This window comes from Acomys russatus, chromosome 17 (assembly GCF_903995435.1).
Source record: "Acomys russatus chromosome 17, mAcoRus1.1, whole genome shotgun sequence".
In the NCBI taxonomy this organism is placed as follows: Eukaryota; Metazoa; Chordata; class Mammalia; order Rodentia; family Muridae; genus Acomys; species Acomys russatus.
The window spans coordinates 19,797,572-19,819,365 of NC_067153.1; the positions used below are offsets into that span (position 1 = coordinate 19,797,572).

At 42.6% G+C, this 21,794-nt stretch overlaps 1 protein-coding gene across 1 annotated transcript in view; it reads left to right on the plus strand.

Annotated features, from left to right (window-relative positions):
* Positions 1-21,794, plus strand: part of Asap1 (ArfGAP with SH3 domain, ankyrin repeat and PH domain 1) — a 302,667-nt gene that overhangs the window by 196,182 nt on the left and 84,691 nt on the right. Inside the window, 1 exon segment of the mRNA XM_051159597.1 lies at positions 3,919-4,064. Coding sequence (XP_051015554.1) covers positions 3,919-4,064 — 146 coding nt within the window.

Below are 21,794 nucleotides of genomic sequence, written 5' to 3' on the forward strand. Positions count from 1 at the left end.
GTCACCTGACCAAGGTACGGAACACAGACATTGAATAAGAGTTTGTCTCACTTCAGATTTTGCAGTTGAGCAGGGGAGAGCTTTTCCTCTAAGCTGCTGAATTCAGTGACTTGGGCCTGCAAACAGGATTGACAGAGCCACAGCTCAATAGAGAAAAAAGAGGGCACATTTAGTACATGTGTGAGGGCTTCAGCCCTGCGAGCTTATGCAGCCCCAAAAAGCCTGTGAATTGTGACCCTCGCCAAAATAGCATCTGTATTTCTACCTCTTCCTTTCTACAGTTCACTCTCCTACAATTCCAAGGCTCCTGCCTATTGTCCTGTTATTTCTAAGCCTCCCAGTACAGATCATAAAAGAGAACTCTTGTCATCAAGCTTTCTCACGTCTGAATGGCCAGGCCGTTTCCTGTACCATTAGTCCCTCTCTGTAGTCACAAACCTGTTCCTATGATGGTGTCTCCCAAAACCTTTCTTTCTTCTTTTCTGTATGCCTGAAGTGATAGCACGTTCAGATGGCCACCTGCGCCTCTAATACAGCCTCCCTCTGTCTCTGCCTCTGATACTTCCTCCACAGAGCAGTGGAGACATTGAAAAAAAAATCTTCCTGGAAAACTCTTGGTTTTGTACAGAAATGGGGGTATTTTGTAAGAGGGACTGCGGGAGGGTGCTCTCAGTAAACTGCCTCTGATAGATTCATAATGCAGTATGCAAACCGATGCTTAAAATGTATAAGACATGTTACTGAGCTCTTAGATGTTACATACAGCTCTGAGATAACAATGACTGGCATACTCCATGCTTATGCTACTCCCCCCGTCAGTAGCATATTATTATTTCCAAGTTCAATTGAGCTATACTGCTATATTTTGATGTTTGTATCTATACCACAGTATTGCACATACATTACATATCACTGTGTTTGGAAGCATACTCATAGACACATATGCACACACAGGCACTATATAGTTTCCCCAGATCTATGACATAGCCTATGCTTACTTATCTAGGCTGGCTTCCTGCCTCTCATCTATCACACTTTGCAGAGATCTAGTGAGGAGGAAATAGGGCATTATGGAGAAAGCAGTTAAGCCAGAAAACATTCTCAACACAAATCAGTGCCCCCTCCCATGACCTATTCCTGCTCAGTCCATCTGATTTTGCAGTGAGTCATCATTGCTAATCTTCTGGGCTTCTCATAACTCTTCCTAGCCTCTGCATGGAACTATATTTCAGGGTAATAGATGTCGAAGGAGGAAGAGAAGCGATTGCAGTTTTGTGGGCTGGCCAGGAAGGGGCTCCAGAACCAATTTGTAGCAATTTCTTTCTTAATCTGGGTAGTGAGTGCCAGATACTGTTAATTTACACATTTGTACACATCGCATTTGAAAATTATATGATTTCAAGTAAACAAGCAGAAAGCCGGTGTGCCAATATTTACCACTTACCAGTGAAGTGCTTTCTCCTCTGGGAGGGTTGAAATGAGCCTCACTAGCTTGCCGAAGCAGAAAGAAGCGTTAAGTAGGATTCTCAGTGGCTCATGAGCTTCTGTGACCCATGCAGAAAGCCTGGCTTTGGGGTAGACATGCACAGCCAGTTGCTGAACTGATGTAGCCTTTTTGTTTTTTCTAACCAGAGCTGCATTTTATCTTTTTAAAATATCTCGGCCAGAAATGCTTGCAGCCACAGCAGGCATCATGAATTTTAATGCTGTGATGAGCAGAAGTCTTAGGGAGCTTCATCTGGTCTCTCTGGACAACAGTGATGCTTCTTGCCCATAATTCCTCAGGCTGGTGTTCTGTTTCATGAACGGCCATTGCTCCTATACAGTTACTGAGGCGTGCTTAAAAGTAAAATATTTCACTTCGGTTGTTGAATAGCTGGGGATAAACAGCCTAAGAAATTCTTACTAGGCCCTAGCATCCTAAGTCCAGCTCCCTGGAAAATCTGCAGTGCTGTCTCTTGAGTGGGAATACAGAGATGACCAGAGGCCGTCCGTGTCTTCTATGGAAAGCTATTTATGTACACAGGTGATATAGAAAGACAGAGGTACAGGACTTACGGGCAAGAGAAGGTTCCTTCTAACTAAGGGAAGGCTTAGGACTCTGAAAGGCGTGTACTGTGGGCTTCCACACAAATACGGGTTCTTTGTACACCAAACTGAGGAACAGAGAGATGGAGATTTGAGCTAAACTGGGACATTCCAGAAGCTGGCACACGAAAGCAGTATCACTTCCAACTCAGTTGCCAGTTAAGCTAGCTTCCATTCATTAGTCCCAGAGTATAGAAAGGTACTGTATGCCTCTCCATATGCCTGTAAAGATCACGAGCCTGGGAGTGCCTTGGGAGTGGCAATGTGTGTGATGGAGTTAACATCTGGTGCAGTTTTGGGCCACCCAGGTGCTGCTTTAGTAAGAAAACAAGAACAGAACCAAGAGACCAGAAGAAAGAGGTGGTGCTAGGTAGGTGACAGTTAACATGGGGTAATGAGAAGTTCTCAGATCGGGTGTATCTTAAAGGTAGGGTTCTCTGGTAAGTGGCTTTCTGTGGCTACTCTGCAGTACAGGGCATGAAAAAGAAGAACCAAGTATGACTTGACCGGTGTCACATTGCAGCTTCTCTGATGCTATTGGCCAGTGACTAAGGGAGATAAAAGGCTCAAGGAAGAAGACCAAGGGGTCCGTTTGTAGCCTGTAGATTGGGCATCCAAATGGAGATAGTGGATAAGTAGTTGGGTGTGTAAGTTTGTGTTTTAGGAGTGAGCTGCGGGGTCGAGGTATCAATTCATTGGAAAGCATTTGAAGTGAGCAGACTTGAGATCTCAAAGAAGTAAGCATAGATAGAAAATAGTAAAGTCCCAGTGGCAGGGAGAGGCATTTCACTATGATGAGAGCACCCAGGTGAAGAAGCAATAGAGATAGTGGAGGGAGCAGCCTTGAGGTAGAGGATGACAAAGAGCATGGTGTCCTAGACAACAAGGCAGAGGGTGTTTATAGGGTTTCATGGGGGGGGAGGGTTCCTGTGTGGGTGTCCACTCTTCTGAGAAATGTCTTTGTGCTTCATATCAAACGCTTGGCATCACAGTCCTGTAAAGTTGGCCTCAATTTGTAGATTTGAAAGGAAGAACTAGGGAGAAAATTGATCTATAAATAGAAGATGAATGCTCCTTGTGTGCCCCCTAAGGTAGGAAGCATAGGCGTTTTTGTTGTTATTGCTGTTGTGGCGGTTTCTAAGCCAAATAATAAAATAGCAAGCTGGCTAAGTACCAAAACTATACTTCAAACACAGAGCCACCTGATCCAGAATGCACACTTTGTGCCTAGACATGGTTTTACAAAAAAAAAAGTTTTTAGAGGTGCTCTTCTGCAGACCTACGGCATAAATCAAAACAAAGCGTCAAGATTACATGCAGAGAAAGAAACATACTAGAACACTTGAGGTTTTCCTTCGTATTCCAAGGTTGAGTTTCCTAATAAGAAATTTCTTCATAGTTTCTCAGTTGCTGGAGACTGTGGTAAGGATTTTTCCCTTAAAAAACCGGAGAGACAATGGATGAGTTGGGATATAAATGAGCTGAGTGCTCTGAAAGAAACAGGATTCCTCCTTAGAGAAAGCAGAGGGGAGGAAGGGAGGAAGAGTGGGACAGACAGAGAGTGAGCAGTGCCATCCACACACATGTAATCACAGCACAAGAGAGGCCTCCAGCAGAAAGGTTGCAAGCCTAAAGCCAGTCTGAACTATATGTCAGATCCTGTCTCAAAAGAAAAGAACATTCAGTGTACTGCCAGCCTCTGGACATGCTCAATAAATAATTGATGCTGTTTTTCTCTGTTTTCCTTTTAAGAGGTTCCAGTGATCAGCATTCAAAAGAACTCTTCATTGTGAAATAACCACTCATACCTCTTCTTTGTTTCTTTTTTAGATCATGTACAAAATGAAGAAAACTATGCACAAGTTCTGGATAAGTTCGGAAGTAATTTTTTAAGTAGAGACAACCCTGACCTTGGCACTGCTTTTGTCAAGTTTTCTACACTTACAAAGGAACTGTCCACGCTGCTGAAAAATCTGGTGAGTCATGCCATAGATATAGAAGCAGAGCTCTTATCCTCACCAGGCATACAGAGAGTAAGTCATTGTTCCTCACCTCAACCCTCAGTCCTGGGAGTGAAGAGTAAAATAACAAGCCATGAAGCCCTGTGGAGCTCATTGCTTTTACAAATCTCAAGATAAAATTTCTAGCCTTGTATCTTTAGCCCAGCCTATAGCATGGTGGCTATACCGAAGGGAGAGAAACCACTTAACTGCCTTCTACATTCTACCACTGCTATTGTTTTAAGATTCCTGTTAGCAGGATTTTTTTTCCTTTTATTAAAAATGGATTTCCCACTTATAACAATATATACTGATTATGGTTTTCCCTTCCTCCATTCTTCCCAGTTCCTGCCTAACTGCCCTCCCATCTGGACCCACCCCTTTTCTGTCTCTCATTAGAAAACTAACAGGCTTCTAAGGGACAATAATAAAAGCAAAGCTAACATGTCATTGGAATAGGGCAAAGCAAACAGAACAAAAGGAGCCCAACAAAAAGGTTCAAGAAACATATGTAGACACATGGATGCACTCATTTGCACACTCAGCAAGCTCTGACATGACATTATGAGACAAGGAACCTCCAAAAATGCCATTCAGTTCACTCTCTGTTGCCATCTACTGCTGGGCATGCAGCCTACCCTTAGGAGGGGTTTGTTTTCACCAATGAGACTCCCTTGGAGAAAACTAAATTTTCATTTGCAAATTGTTGTCAATTAGAGATAGCTTCTAGGCTAGGGATGGGCCATGTGTCCACTTCTTTCAGCTCTAGGACTCATATTTGATGTAGACCTGTACAGGCCCTGTGTATGCAGCTTCCTTCCTGCCTTTCTTTCTTTCTTTCTTTCTTTCTTTCTTTCTTTCTTTCTTTCTTTCATGTAAGCTGCTTAGAAGAGTGATGATGCTCTCAGTGCTGAACATGCAATAGAAATATACCTGCCTGTATTGTATCCCACTTGTATAAAAATACCCTCATGTCTTGGTGCTTGAAATCATTAGCCTCCCTTAAGCTTATGTATTATTTTACTCCTATCCCTACCCCCCGCCCCGCAGACCTTCAGGAAAAAGGTTTTAGGATTTAGGGAACCTAGATGGCAGGAAGAATCCTAAAACATGAAGTCTTTAAAGATATTGACTCAAGAAGGCAAACACAGATGGGACAACAGTCAGGGTTTTGCCTGCCAACACTGTGTATGGGTATCACCATATCTTAACTGCATTCACATCATTGGGCCTGGCCATGTCTGTGGTTGTTTTGGTGAAAATATTTTTCTAAGAGCTGTCTTGACTTGATTTAATCAAATATCATCTTAAGTCTCAAGAGGTAGGGACTTAACCACAGCAGGATGATTTATGGCCTTAATTTCCTCAGTTCCTGTCCTGGTGAAGCGGCATTCTATCCTCTCCTGTCTCCATAACATTGCACTTCTGCATCCTCTCAGGATCTTTAGCCTAAGCTCAAATACCCTTGCCTTAGGTGGGTTATGTATCAGATGGGCCTCTCAGGCCTTGGCTGGTAATCCTGTCATAAATCCATTTGATACAAATAGCTTACAGTAGACGAATACTACCTACTTGGAAAGCCTCCTACAGTCTGTTAACCTGAGGATTTTGGCCCATCATAATCTTTTTTTTTTTTTTTCCTTGTATTAAAAACTTACATATGCCTCTTTTCCTGACAGTTTCATTTTAATTGGTAGTTTATGCCATTGAATAAGTCTTAAACGTGCAAATCATGTAATTTGAAAAGATGTTGAATATAAAATACTTTGTCTCTTCAAAAGCTTAAAAAAAGACAGTGTGAACCTAAGACCTAAGACATACGTTCCTATACTTTTGGGGCTAACAAGCCCATGGTGTTTCTTTAACTCTTCGACTACTTGAATCTCCTTTCCTCTTCCTTCTGGGCATTACTTGCCACTTGCTGGGGGTGCAGGGGTGCTTGTAGACTAGTAATCATGAAAGCTGAGGACCGACAGTAGGAAAGGAAGTGAAGTAAGATGCACCCTCACTTTGCTAATAACTGACAGAAAAGTTAGGAAGCTAGGTTTTCCCCAGGGATACATCTTCTCACATGAATATCTCGCTTTCCAGAAGACAAATGTGCTTTGACATTAGCCAAGAGTCACCACTCTCCAGGGTTCCCACACCAGCCTGTCATATATATTTGACTACACTGCAGACTGATGCTCACCTGTGTATCTATGTGTACAAGACAGTCAAGCAAATAAGTGTTTATTTAATATATCCATATATGTCCATATAAACTAATGTTTATCGAAGACCTTTGAACTTGGCAGTGTGTGGTGAGTGCTTGTTATTGTTTGAATGTAAAATGGTCCCCACAGGCTCGTGTTCCTAGCTGGTGGCATTGTTCTGGGGCATAAAGCCTGTTGGCATAAGGGTGAGGCTTGAGGGTTACAGCTTGATCCAAGCCATCCTCTTTCTGACCCAGCAAGATGTGAGGTGTCCTAGCTGTAAGTTCTACCTCGTGACCTCCCCCATGCCCTCTTCAAAATGACAGACTGTGCCTTCTCAACCTGAACTGAACCTTTCTTTCCTTAAGTACTTCCTGACCAGTATTATGTCTCAGTGACAAGAAAAGTAACTATTATGGTAATGTGTGACTGTCTTACCATAATGCATAGCTGTTCTGTTTTGGTGGTCTCCCTGCGGGTACCAGGTCACTCTGAGATGGTGTATGTTGTTGGTTCACACTGCTAGAAAGTAGCCAGAGCCCACCTTTTATCTCTACCACTGCGTATTGCCTCTACCGCTGTGTGTTCTGGGTATTCTCTTTCCAAGCTAAAACTGCTGGTCTAGCTATTTCATTAGATAGTCTAAGTAGTGTTTTGTTTTGTTGGGGTTTTTTTTTTGGTGGGGGGTGGGGTTTTGCCATGTCCCCTCTCCTTCATAGAATACAAGTTATAAGGTAGATCAAAAAGAAAAGCTGTAAGACCTAATTTATTTCATTAAGAAAATAAAAATAAATATTTTCTATTTGAAGATGGTGTGGTGTTCCTGGTGAGCAGCCATAAAATAATCATTTCACACCGGAGTTGATATGCAGTCCATGTGGTCACTCTTCTTGGGCCAGTTTTGCATATAGTTTGTCCTAGCAAGTGTGGCGTTGTGCTGGCACCTCTGTTTCCCGTGGACCTGGCTTTGGCTTTATTCCCATAGCTTCCCTATGCATTGCCTTGTCCGATGCTGCTTGCAGAGCTCTGAGATGCAGCACTGCTTCGGCCCAGGCTTTTCCTTGGAATGCTGTTGGAAGTCACATGACCCCTAACCCTTAGAAAACCAGCATCAGATGGACAGGTTCAGGTCTGCTAGCTGGAGTTGTCCATAGGTCCATTTGAGCAACAATTATTGCTGCCTCTGAGTGCCTTACTGACCAAACACAGGCAAGTGAGGCATCTTTTCTGTGATCCCAAGTCAAACACTAGGCTTTTTATATAGATTAATAACCACACCTTCCTTAGAACTGTGTACAAAAATGTAGTTGTTTAAGAGACATAAAAGCATATGCAAGAACTAGTGGGATTTAAATAAGGTCTGTAGTCTAGTCATATTGTTATCGGTTTCTAGGTTTTAATAAATAATAGGTAAGCTGTTATTGCTGGGAAAGCTGGCTGAAAAGTAAACAGGGCCCTATCTGTACTGTGTTTTCAAATTTTTGTGAGTTTAAGTTTCTCAAAATATAAAACAAAGTCTAAGCATCAAATTGTAGTTTGAGAGGAAAAAGGAGAAATGTTTAATAACATATCACTATGTAAAAACTTCACTGTAAAATAAATGTATAGAACCTAAGTCCACTGGCCTCCATCGTGCCCTGAGGTGCCTGGCAAGTAGTCTTCAGCTTGCTTCCTTTGCACTTCCCTAGGTTCTGTGGGTCAGTTTTTCCCTCCTGGTGGATTTCTTTCCCTACCATCATTTATGTGGTTGTCATTCTGAGAAGTGGAGGGATTTGCTCTGTGCTTCCGGAAGCTGGGTCTGTTAGCCCTTTAGGTCTAGGAAATGCTGCCTCTCAGTGGCGAGGAACTAGAGAAACATGGGCACGATCAATTTTGTTATCTTTAATGTGTGTGACAGGATGTAAGAGCTTAAGCTTTGAACAGAAGAGGGTTAGGAAAGGAAAGGTCACTAGCAGCTGCTTCCCTCTGTGGCCTGGAAAGATGCTTACGTCTTGATTTCTTCACTGTTATGAAGTGAGATTGATCCCCCTTGCCATATCACTCAGTGCATATATTGTATTTATTTCCTGAGGTTCAGTACAAATACTGTGATTGAGCAGGAGAGACGTGGCAGTGAGAAAACACACACCTGAGCCTCCCTCTCGAGGTCTGTCGTGTGGAAGCATTTTCCAAAGTTAGGTAAAGCACCTATGTACCATGTGGATCTCCTGTGATGGCATGGGTACCTCCTTACCCTCCTACTCTGCCCCTTTAACATTCAGTGTCTTAGTGAGAACGACTTATTTCACAGTGCACTTATAATAAATAGATAAAAGTAGACCGCTATTGGATTTAGCTGCTTTTGGTTTTGTTGTTCATTTGATTAAATATACAGTACCAAGATTAAATTCATGTTTTTAGCCATTGAAAAGAAAGGAATAAACTGGTTTTCAATAGTGCTGGCTGGTCATGTGATCCTGGCAAAGGAAGTGAAACATCAACAGAGAGCATTGAGTACATTTAAAGTTCCCAAACTGCAAAATTGCGTTGGGGAAGAGATTCTCGATTATTAGGAGGGCCCGTGCCCTCAGTCAGTGCTGCAGTGGCTTTACAGGCTGTGTGGAAACCTTACTTATCAATAGGGACCTGTGCCCAGAGAGGTCTAGTACAGGCAGGCCTCTTGGAGCTCCAGGTCTCTTCCCTGCCCTAACCTTTGCACAGCCCTGTCCCTTCTCCTTCAGCACTTGAGGGCAGTTACCGCTTAGAGCTGCTGAAGCAGAGCTGAAAGCTCCCTGGCAACGTGGAACTTCCTGTTTTCTGTAGAATGTTGTAGTTTGGGTTAGGGATTGCATTTTGTTTTATTTTGTTTTTGTTTTTAAGTTTCTTTCCCTCCAGATGAAAATAGCTGAAAACACACATGTTGGATCTAGATTTTTATCACACTATTTTTTAGAATTTTTTTTAAATGGTGAAAAGGGTAGAAGGGATGATCCTTATGTCCAGTGTTGAGCATGTGTCTGTTAGGTGTGCCTCTCCGCAGAAGTCTCATCTTTTCACAGAATGAGAATCCCTCATTGGAAGGTTTCAGTGTTTGTACTACATCTCCCCTCATGCCCACATGTGACTTGTGACCAGCTAGTGCTGTGGGACATCATGTTAAGTGAGGTTATTCACGTGGGTAGGGGGTGGATGATCAAGAGGGAAAGGATTTAGGGCATTTTGTTTGGCTTTGTTTTGTTTTTTATTATTATTATGAAAGTTAAACAGGAATATGGAAAAATTCAAAAACCAAGATTATTGCATAATTTTAGTGTCTGTCTTTTTAATGTAATATTCATTTTTACATTTAGACATGGGTACTGATAGCTTACATATCTAAGTGTGTATTTCATATATCATATATTGTATCCAAAATCCTTAGAATTAGATCATTGTAGGATTCAGGGTTTCTATTTTAGATGGCTAACAGTATAGGTGCCATGCACTCTGTAATACCTACAAGATGTTCCCTTTGCAGTGAGACACTGAAAGCTCGTGTGAAATGAAGTAAACCAACTGTGATGAATCCCACTCCAAGTCAGAGCTAGCAGTGAAATGCACTCTCTCAGGGTGGGAATGCATGCCAGCAAAAATCAGGCATTTATTTCAGAAGCTTTTAGGGTTTTTTTTTTTTTTTTTTTTTCCTTCTTCTTTTTTCTTTTCTCTTTTTTAGACAGGGTTTCTCTGCAAATAGTTTTGGTGTCCTAGAACTCACTCTGTAGACCAGGCTGGCCTCAAACTCACAGAGATCCACTTGCCTCGTAGAACTTTTTCGTGTATTGTTTTAGAAGCCTGTTAATTGCCCGACAGTGATGGTACATCCCTTTAATCCCAGAACTTGGGAGGCAGAGGCAAGCAGACCTCTCATGAAAACGTTTTCTCAACTCTCCAGATGGTCTTAGCTCCGCCCAGCTCTAGGGGATTGAAAAATCAAGGAAAAGAAGGAACGGTTGGAGAGCACTGCCTTCTTTCATCTCTGCCTCACTGGATCAGCCTTGGTTGCCTGCAGAGAAACTGGAATCGCACCTCAAGTAGTTGTAAGAGCTCTTCAAACCTAGGGTCTCCTCTACAGCACACTGTACTGCCTCTGAAAAATATGTGGATGCACTGTTTCAGACATAGAATTACCATTAAGTTAAAAGTTATATTGACTTAAAAGACAAAGCAGTAGCACAGATGTTACAAGATAAGACCAACACTAAGACAGTTGATTTTCTGTCTGCGTGCTCTTCATCCTGGAAGCCTCCAGAGTTCTTTTCCCTAGCCCAGAGGTTATAGGTACATTGTGAAAAGGAAATGCAGATATTTCCTTTGGCTCAGAGAATTCCATGAAGCTCTGGCCTACAGTCGCTCCTTTGACCCTTTGCACCCTCCCTTTCTTGCCCATTTTTCATCCCAGGAATGACCTTTTACCTAGATTTTCACATTCTCCTCAACTGCTTCAGATTAAATCTTACTTTGGATTCCTCTGGGGGAATGTTGCCTCAGTCATTGCCCCAGGTAGGGCCAGTGCCCACTTTATCCTTGGCTGCGGGGCCGCGTCCCGTGGACTGACGTCAGCAGCACTGAGCACAGATTGTCAAGAAGAGGATGGCTGTTTCAGGCTCCACAGGTGTTCAGGGTCAGTGCTTCGGGCTGTGCATATCCTGCCCAACTTTACCCAGAGGCCATGGGCAGGATATCTGTCTGCCCCTAGGGGCAGGAGCTTCAGAGTGAGTGAGATGGAAAACTTATCTCTGTGCCTTATTCTTTTGTGAGAATTCTCTCTAAGAAGCACTGATATTTCTCAAGCAGATTTGCAACATACAACTGTTATGTTAGGAGCTTAGGCACATGAGAATGAAACTTTCTTTCTTTCTTTCTTTCTTTCTTTTTTTAAGAATGAAAACTCTTAACCAGTTTGATGCTTCTGCACTTACTTATCACCAACTTTCTTTCTCATGTAAGAAGCATGAGCTTCCCATTGAACCACGTTGAGAAGTGCTCAGGTGATCCATGTCATTAGTTGTGTTTATTCTTGATTCCATGCTGCTGTCTCCCCTTTTGGAATTTATTTCTAATCACATTTAATATGTAATTCATGATTATTTTTCAGCTAGTTCCTTTTTTCTTACCTTTATCATTTATTTATTTATTTGTTTGTTTATTTATTTATTTATTCACTTTACATCGCAGTGGTAGCTCCCTCCCTCAACTTTTACTCGTTTTCTTTTAGACTGTACCTTTTGCTCCTTTATGACTATACATGAAGAAGTACCCTCCTCATCCAGTCTTCAGTAGCATCTTCCTCCGCTGCCTCTAGAAATGAGTGGCATGTCCAGTGACTCTCTGTTCCCACTGTGTGTGCTAAAAGATTGAAGCAGTAGAAAGGCATGAGAGTTGGCAGAAATAGTGTAACCTTAGAGATGGCTGTAACTGAGTTCAGACCTCTGCTCTGTTGTGTCACAGGCTGGGTCAGCAGAGGCAGGTCACTCATTTTCTCACTCACCCATCCAGAGTGCAGTGGTGTCACATCTTCACACCAGTAGGACCCTTGTCCTGAGCTACAAATAGTTTAATAGGTATTTATGAGAGTAGGTTATTTTTTTTTAAGCTGGTAGAGACCATTTCCCTTAAAAGAAGTACTGAATAGCATTCAACAGTGGTTTATATTGCGTATTACAGTGAGGTCAGAATGTAAATTAAAGTCAATACTAAAATTACACACTTTCTAAGGTGTTCCTTGACTCAGTGACATTTACCAGGTGCCCAGTATATGCCACATTCTATGGCACACATAGCTGTTCCTTCTGTTTCAGAACCCTTGTGTAAAGCATTTTGATAGCTCATTGTAAATAAGTCTTTAATTTTACAAAGAGAAAGAGGGATATAGGGACAGGATTTTTCAAAGTCTCCTGCTTGAGGGTTCCAATGAGTAGGTGAGACGTTATTTGGTTTCTTGGAAGTAGCAGGCATCACAGATTTGCAATCTAAGATTCCTCATTTCATGGTGGCCTTGAGGTGTATCCACCAAGAATGTACCCACAATTCACCAGTGTTTACAAGGAGGCACACTAAGCCCAGATGTGCCGCTATGCCTGGCTTGTTACGGATGTCTTAAGTTGTGCTAAGGACCTTCTAGAATCAGTTGTTAAAAAACATGTATAGGGCATGTGATAGAGACATCTGGGAGGCAAGGCAAATATAACCTGAAGTCACAGAATGGTTTTGTTATAATTCACGCATGGCAAATCAAATTATTAATGGCATGCATGGAAATGAAATTTAAAGCTTAAAAGTTGGTCAAGAACTGATTATCATTCAAAGCACACTGCTAAGGGTCAAGATGATTTTTCCAAGCCAAGATGCAAGTGTACGAGCTGTGTCCCTTAGCTTTCTCATTCGCCTTAGTCTTAGAGATCTCTGCTTCTTCCCTTCCAGCATAGCTGCCCTCTGCTGAGGTAAAAGACAAAGGAAAACAACATTTTTATTTCTCTCTGCAGAGGAGATGATAAATCTAACCCACTGTTTACTTAAATTATACTTAAAATATAATCGCATTGTTTTAAGATAAGGATTTCCATATTCCCTTATAGTCCCACATTGCCCTTTTCTTTGTGTAATATTTCCAAGAAAACTGTAATCCCTCTTGAATTCAGTCTTGTCAGATGCAATCAGCATATGGTGTGCCTTAGGTTTTCCAGAATTCTCTAGAGCATCCTTTGACCTCTGTTCCTTCATGGCAGTTGCCCCTGAGACCATAGGCAAGATGATTTCCTCTCTGGCTGGAGGGGTTTCCTCCTCAACAGGAATTTGGATTTTCTACTGTGGACAGCCCCCAAGACTCAGCAGCTCTCATACTTTAATTCATTTCACTTCAAGAACTTACTAAGACTTGGGTTATCGGGCTCCATCCTCAAGAAGTTCTGTTAATTAGGTTTGGGATTCCACCTCTGAGGCGTTTCCAGGTAGTGCTGAGATTGCTCGGGCCAGGACACTCGGGCAGACACCCGCATCTAAGATCTGGAAGTTGTAGCACCATGTGAAAGCGGCAACTTTCCCTTCAAACTCACTACCATACTGGTTTTTTTTGTTTGTTTGCTTTTGCTTTTGTTTTTGTTTTGTTTTGTTTTGTTTTGCTTTTATACACCAGTTTGATTCGTAACCAGATCAGATGTTTGCCGGGTGATGGCTACCTGCCGTCTCAGGTACTCAGGAAGCTGGTGCATGGGGACTTGGGAAAGGAGGGCTGGAGAAGAGCGTGTGCCTAGCACGCATAAAGCCTGAACAGGTTACTCATGTGTCGAGAGTGCTCCTGCATCCAGGACCAGGATTTAATGCTTCTACCTAATCTGCTGCCCAGGGACTTGCAAAAGCCTTTTTCTGCCATGGCAGCTGGTGCTCAGCTGGGTACAGCCACAAGGGAAAAGGCTGGCAAGGGCCAGACTAAACTTGAGAGTTTTGGACTTGACTCCAGCTAACAGGAGGCAGGAATGGCCAGACAGGAAAGTGAGGTGGCCCGATTGTCATTTTAAACAGTTAGAGCAAGGCAGAGGAAATGAGAATGGCCTTTGGAGTAAAGCAAACCATCGTTAATAACCTGACCATCTGTTTCATTCATGCTTTGCCTTGGTCAAGTTACTTAGCCTCTCTGAGCTTGTATCCTCATTAATCTAGCGAGACTAAGACCCATTTTATAGAGTTCTCTCGACCCCGGTAACTTTAGATAACAAAGGCTAAGCTCAGTACCCTCTGTCATTTTACTCAACAGTTTCATTCAGGCTGGGCTGCCTAGATGAAGCGTAGCACAACAGGGTTCAATGTTATTTTGAGAGAAGACCTTAAAGAATGAAGAGAAAAACCAAGCCGTGCTTACCAGTGCAGAGCATGTGCTGCAAGCCTGACAAGCAGAGAGCCCTAATGCCTCGTTACTCTTTCTCTACTGCTACTGCTTAGCCTTCCAAATGTGTGTAAAAAGAAAATCTAGGAGCTGGGCGTGGTGACTCATGCCTTTTATCCCGGCACTCCAGAGGCTGAGGCAGAAGCAGAGGCAGGCAGATCTCTGTGAGTTCAAGGCCAGCCTGGTCTACAAAGTGAGTCCAGGGCTCTTGTTACATTATTACACAGAGAAAACCTGTCTCAAAAGAGGAGGAGGAGGAAAACAAACAAACAAAAAAGAAAATCTAGGAAAATACCCTAGTTCTGTTTAATTTATCCCATCTCCTTTCTAGCATTTTACATGCCTCTCAATCCACTGAGTGCATCTCACATAACTCCCTCAAGGGTGCAAGAACTTGGTTTTATCATTTGCACTTCCCCACTGAGGAGGAGACCAGGCCTCTAAAAGCGTAAGTAGGAGTGACTTGGATAAGGACGTTCTCAGCTAAAGATGACAAGGTTAGCCTGGGGTACCCTGGAAGCTGAGAAGTACTCTTACAAATCCCTGGCAGATAAAGTAGCAGCACTCTCGCCTGGAGGCAGGAGTACCTTCAAACCAAGAACAATTTCTCCTTTTTCCCTCTTACTGCCTGTGCAACAAAGAAAAATTTAAAGAACAATCTTAACCTGTTGTGTCAGTAATTGCTGATGACAGCCATCCTTTACATATTTATTATATAATTTTAGTGTTTGAAACCTTATGCACTGGCACTGGCTAGTTGAAGGGAACACTGGGGCACCAGAGAGGTTTAACAGTCACTCACAATAGTGGTAGTCACATGTGCCTGTACATATAGTACTCTGGAAAGCAACCTAGTGGTAAAACTCTTTAAAAAAATTTTTTTTGGCTGTGTTTTCTTTTAAGTTAGTTGGCATAATAGAATAATGGATATTATTGTGACATTTTCATACATACATATCACAATATTTTATTTTTATTAGCATCCCTTTACCACCTTGTCCAGTACTTCTTCATTGGTCCCCTTTCTCTCCCCAAATGGTCCCTTCTTCTGCTTCCATGTCACATGTAGTCTGTTATCCTCTACTGTCTTTTCTCCTTTTAAAGATGTTTCTCTCCTCCATCAGCACCCCTTTTAAGAAAGGTACTTGGCAGTACTATGGGAGAGGGAGGGAGGGAGGAAAAGGAGAGAGAGAGAGATAGAGAGAAGAGGGAATTTAAATGTAGGTTTGATTTGTCTTTCCAATGCTGGCTTATTTCACTTAGCATGATGATCTCCAGGCATCCATTTCAAATAGCTTTAAGATATTTGGTGACTGCCTAGGGTGTGAAGGAGTTAACACTCTAGACAGAAAACCTAATTTATACCAGGGTATTGCTGATTTAACTGCAGGAGCTGGCTCATTATTTTAATTGGATTTTCCAAAGTGTTGAGCGAGTCAGCAGATTTGCATTAGCTTTGCTTTGAGAGAAATTGTTTCTTTCAGCAGAGGCAGAGAGGGAACCAAGGGGTAGTGGAGAGAGCCTGTCAGAATTAGCTAGAGATGACGAAGCCAGCAAATCATGTCCTCATTAATTATCAGCCTCGTGTGCATGTAGGAGGGCCCATTTGTAGAGCTGGGCTGCTTTCCACTCCAAGGCAAGAAAAGGAGACATTGCTGCCCTTCTCTCGTGGGCAGCACCCCAGGGCGCCCAGAGCACAGTTCTTAGTCCGGCAGGGGCCTCAGGGTGGGCAGTGTGGCTGTGCTGTGGTACTCCCAAGGCCTCTCTCTCCCTCAGAAGCCTACCCTCTGGGGTGGGGGTGGGGCTATGTAAGTATCAGTAGCCAGACAAGCAAGATGGTGTCTTTCTTGGAAATCTGTCTTAGGGGATAAAAAGTCAAAAACAGAACATATGTGTTTCTGCACAGAGGAAGGGTTGTTTTCAAGTCATCTTCAGTGGGATTGTGATGGGTAATTTGTGTAATGTCTGTCGGCATCAGAGCAGTTTGAGAAATAAGTGGTTATTTTTTGTAGAAGCCTGTATTAATTATAACTACGTGTTTAAGAAATCCTTTCCACGTAATAAAATGATAGCTTTCAGCCTCCTTGTCTGACATCTTCCAAATCCCAGGTTGAGTTTGAAGTGTGGCCCTTCAGAGGGCAGACCTTTTTGCAAGGAGTGGCCATTTGCCAGGAACACCAATATATCTTACTGAAAGCAAGTGTCATTCCTGAAATGGTGTTTAACATTCCCTGCTTAATAAGATGGAAATATAAACAGTTTCGGTTTTCCTGTGGAATGTGCATATGTTTGAGACTGGGCTTTTCTTTGTAGCTCACACTGACCTATAACAGGCAAGTCTGCCTCTAAGCAGAACTTTTAAAACAAGGAGTGTTCTGGTTCTTGTGGACTTGAATCTAATTGCATTTGATTATTACGGAAATGAAAATAGTATGAAAGTTGGGGCAATTGATGCAGAATAATCAACAGCATTTTAGTAAAGTGCCAACAAAATGATCCATACTGCATTTTTAAGTCTTTATAAAACATTGGTTAAAGACTAATGACAGTGGCAGCAGGAAGTCTGTCCTCCCATTGTCCTGTGATTCTGTGTTGACTACACTGAAATTGCCTGTGGGGACAACACTTCACAGTTTGCCAGAGCTTGCTTGAGTTGTCAAGATTTCTGAAATAGTAAGAAAACAAAAATACTGGAAGACTCCCAAATTCTAAGACTGGACTCATGTAATTCACCTGCTTGGCCAGATGTTGTCTTCATTGAGATTTTTAAGAGAGAAACTGCTGTGCTTCTAAGCTCCCCTCTTCTCTTCCGTCTTTCTGGTGCCACTCAGGTAGTTCCTGGTCGCTTTTTCCTGGGAAGTAAGCTGGATAGAGTTGGTAAATTTTAGTATTTTTTTTTTCCTGTGGCTTTTTCCTAAGTTTAACCACTGGGGAAAATCCAGATTTCTAATATATGATGTATTATCTGCTTGGTTTCTTCTCATTCCCCAAGAATACATGTGTAGATGACCACAATGAAAGTCTTAATTCTTGGGGTTTTCCATCAGTGCAGTACCTCACCCCAGCACTTAACCACAGTGATGACATTGGCTACTCGGCGTGGTTAGAGCATAGATTTGGAGAGACTCACTTTTCAGAAGAGCCTTCACCTTTAGCACTAACCACAAGTTTCATAGTTCCCTGTTGTTTTGTAACACGGCCTTCCCATCAGGGTAGCAGCAGGCGTTTGGTCCTGCTTCATTCACGAAGGATTTGAGACATTGATGAAAAGTACAATTTAGGACTGAAAGCTGTTTTTATACTGTTTTAAATACTGGGGTTTTTTGAGCAAACAGCATGTTACTTATTTTTAAAGGATGTTTGTGGGGGGGGGGCAAGAGAGAGAGAGAGAGAGTGTGTGTGTGTGTGTGTGTGTGTGTGTGTGTGTGTGTGTGTGTGTGTGTGTATGCATACCTGTGTGCACCAGCCTTAGCTGTTGTTCCTCAAATGCTACCTGTCTTGTTTGCTGAGGCTGAAACTATCTCATTAGCCAAGGGCTCACCAGGTAGGCTCAGTTGGTGGTCAAAGAGCTCCAGGGAGTTGCCTGTCTCCTCTTCCCCAGGGCTAGGGGAGTTCTGCCCTTTTTTGACATGGGTTCTAGCATCTAACTCAGGACCTCATGCTTGCCAACTTAGTAAGCATTTACCAACTGAACTCTCCCTAGCCCTTTGAAAAATAGTAGTAGTAGTAAAAAAGGGAAAAAGAAAAAACGAGAACAGAAACCTCCTTTCCTCCTGCACCCCCTGGGCCCCGGCGTCCTTTTGAGCACTGACGCCAGCAGATTACTCTGTGCTTCTTTACCAATATACACACATACAGCCTTTCCCTCATCCTTTAAAAAGTGAATCTTATCTGCTCTAAGTAACAAACTCTTTGTTTGTCCACATATCACGTAAATAAAGAAACTTCTCCTCAGCGCTATGATTTCCCCAGCCAGTGCCCAGTGTTGGGCTCTTTGTTTCTGTGAGCAGCCCTGTAGGATGAGAACCTTGTACACACACTGCTGTATTTCATACCTTCTGCAAGTCCTGCTGGAGCAGCATTTCAGAACAGTGCAGTGTTTAGGTTTGGGGAATATAACCATGGACACAGAGACCCCACTGCCAAAGAGCTTTTGAGTGAGTGCGCTGGGGAGACAGACAGTAAACAAATGAGGAAGTGGGCATCCACAAAAGTGGTAGGAGATGGTAAGTTCTTTGAGTAAAGTTGGTGCCAGGGTGGTCACAAGCAGAAGTGTTGATGCTGGCTTGATTAGCAAAGAATTAAATTGGCCCCAACCTCATCCGTCATCCACACTACATTATATGAGCCTTGGGACAGAGGGCCCTGGGGACTCGTACCCCCAGAATAAAACTGAGAGCTAAGAGCAAAATATTTCTCTAGTTTTCTGTCTATGTGAATCTTCATTTTCTCCCTGCCATGTCCAAGGCCAATGATTTTCAGCCTTTTTCTTTTTGTGGGCCTCAATTAACAATTATTCTAAGATTTATTTATTTATCTTATGTACATAAGTGCTCTATCGGCATGTTCACCTGCATGTCAGAAGAGGCCATCAGATTTCACTATAAATGGTTGTGAGCAGTAATAAAAACAGCATGGTACTGGCAAAGCAATAGGCCGGTGGATCAATGGAATCGAATTGAAGACCCAGAAATGAATCCACACACATTTGCTCACTTGATTTTTGACAAAGAAGCCAAATCTATTCAATGGAAAAAGGATAGCATCTTCAACAAATGGTGCTGGTCTAACTGAATGTCTACATGTAGAAAAATGCAATTAGACCCTTAAAATGTCACCATGCACAAAACTCAAGTCCAAGTGGATTAAAGACCTCAACTTAAAACCAGAGACATTAATTCAATTAGAGGAAAAAGTGGGGAAGAGCCTGGGACACATAGGCACAGGAAACAACTTCCTGAACAGTACACCAACAGCCTAGGCCTTAATGTCAACAATTAATAAATGGGACCTCATGAGGCTGAGAAGCTTCTGTAAGGCAGGAGACAGTGTCAGTAGAACTAAGTGACAGCCTACAGACTGGGAAAAGATCTTCACCAACCCTTCATCTGACAAAGGTTTAATATCCAAAATATATAAAGAATTCAAGAAATTAAACACCACAAAACCAAACAACCCAATTGTAAAATGGGGCTTGGAACTTAACAGAGAATTCTCAGCAGAGGAATATCAAATGGCCGAGAAACACTTAAAGAAATGCTCGTCCTCATTAGTCATCAGAGAAATGCAAATCAAAACGACACTGAGATTCCATCTTACACCTATCAGAATGGCTAAGATCAAAAACTCAAATGACACCACGTGTTGGCGAGGATGTGGAGAGAGAGGAACACTCCTTCATTGCTGGTGGGAATGCAAACTAGTACAACCACTTTGGAAAGCTGTCTGGTGCTTTCTCAGAAAAATGGGAATAGGGCTTCCTCAAGACCCAGCTATCCCACTCTCTGGAATATACCCAGAAAATGCCCTATCACACAACAGAGACATATGCTCAACCATGTTCATCGCTGCTTTATACATAATAGCCAGAACATGAAAACAGCCTAAGTGTCCCTCAGTAGAAGAATGGACTAAGAAACTGTGGTACATTTACACGATGGAATACTACTCAGCTATTAAAAACAAGAAATTCCCGAAATTTGTGGACAAATGGATTGATCTAGAAATTATCATAATGAGTGAGTTCACCCAGAAGCAAAAAGAGACAAATGGTATATACTCACTTATATCAAAACACTAGTCCAAGGGATACGTACCATGAAAAACTTTACTTACCAAGAAAGTGGGTCAGAGGAGAGGACATCCTATTGAGACTTTAGGCGAGAGTAACATGGAAGAATAAGGAAATAGTAGGACCCACAGGGTCCTGGAAACCTACAAGAAGAACTTTATGATAGACAGATCTGGGTCCTGGGGTCCTCCTCAAACTAAGGCACCAGCCAAGGAGAATATAGGCATTAAACTTCGAACCCCTACCAAGACCTAGCCGACGATCACGATATTCTCCACCGTTGCGTGGAGAGTGAGATCTGACTCTCACACGAACTCTGCTGCCCCGTTTCTGACCACGTCCCCTGGATGGCAAGGCCTGGCGGCACTCAGAGGAAGGATAGCAAGTTACCAAGAAGAGACTCGATATTCTAAGAGCATATATAGGGGGAGGAGGTCTCCCTCGATCACAGACATAGGGGAGGGGAGAATGGGAGGAAACAGGGGAAGGGCTAGCAATCGAAATGTAATACGAATAAAATAATAAAATGGAAAAAAGAATAAAAAAAATAAAATAAAATAAATGGTTGTGAGCCGCCATGTGGTTGCTGGGAATTGAACTCAGGACCTCTGAAAGAGGCTGGTGCTCTTAACCACTGAGCCATCTCTCCAGCACAATTAAAAATTCTAAATGGAACCTTAGTAGGAGAGGATGCACGTAGTCTTACTGCATCTTGATATGCCAGTGCTGGCTGGTATCCATGGGAGGCCTGACCTTTTCTGAAGAGAAATGGAGGAGGAGGAGGTGGGGATCTGGGAGAGGGACTGAGAGGAGATGAGGGAGGGGAAAATGAAGGATTTAAACATTAATTAATTGATTAGCTGACTCTAAGTGGTCTTTTTGCCCTACTTTCCAAAACTGTTATTGTGGATTCTCATAGACCTTCAGAATGTAGCAGTCTGGCCTCCTTGCTTTGCTGAATTATGTCTGTCACACAGACAGAATTGCCTTCACAGGAGTCCTCTGCCTTCTGGTAGTATATACTGGAAAACCTTTCTTGCCTGTAAAGCCTGTGGAAGTTCAAAGAGGGCATGACAGAGCTGCTGGGAAACCCAAGGTGTGAGCAACAGGGAAGCACTGGGAGAAGGCAAAAGCAAAGGACAGGCCTTCTCTTCCCTGCCCCTCTGCCCCTCATTGCCTGATTGATAGCTGATGTTTGAAAAATAAGCATGTTTCATCACTCACCAAGTGTCTGTAAACTGGCACTGAACATGTGTGTTGGCTCACTCCATCTTCAGCTGCTGGCAATAGGACACAGTCCCTATCAGCCATCAGGCAGCATTGATTGGACAGCCTCATATCATAGTCTCTCTTAGCCTCTCTGTGTGTCTGCTGCAAGTGTAGAAAGAAACCCCGCTTGGGACAAGAATAATGGGCTGCTAATCTCTGCCTATCTGCATAATGTACAGTCACTCCAATGAAGAGGGGATGGATAGATGGACAAGCTAACAAGTAGACATACTTACATGGGAGAAAAACTTTCTTAAAGGAGGATGTTTAAAACCTATATGCTTTGGCTTGGCAGAGTTCTGCAAGCTCAGGTCACCCTGGAAATTCCCAGAGTCTTGTTGAATGTGTTTTTAACCATTCTTTGACTCCTCTGCTGCTTCTCAACCTCTTTCTCCATTAGACTTCCATATATCATGTTATAAAGCACAGACCAGTGCTGCCGAGCAGGAGAAAACACTCCCGGCTTCCCCAAACCTTTAAAGAATAGTTTTAGATGAGTGTTATGGCGTGAGCCAGCATGTCTCAAAATAATAATAATAATAATAATAATAATA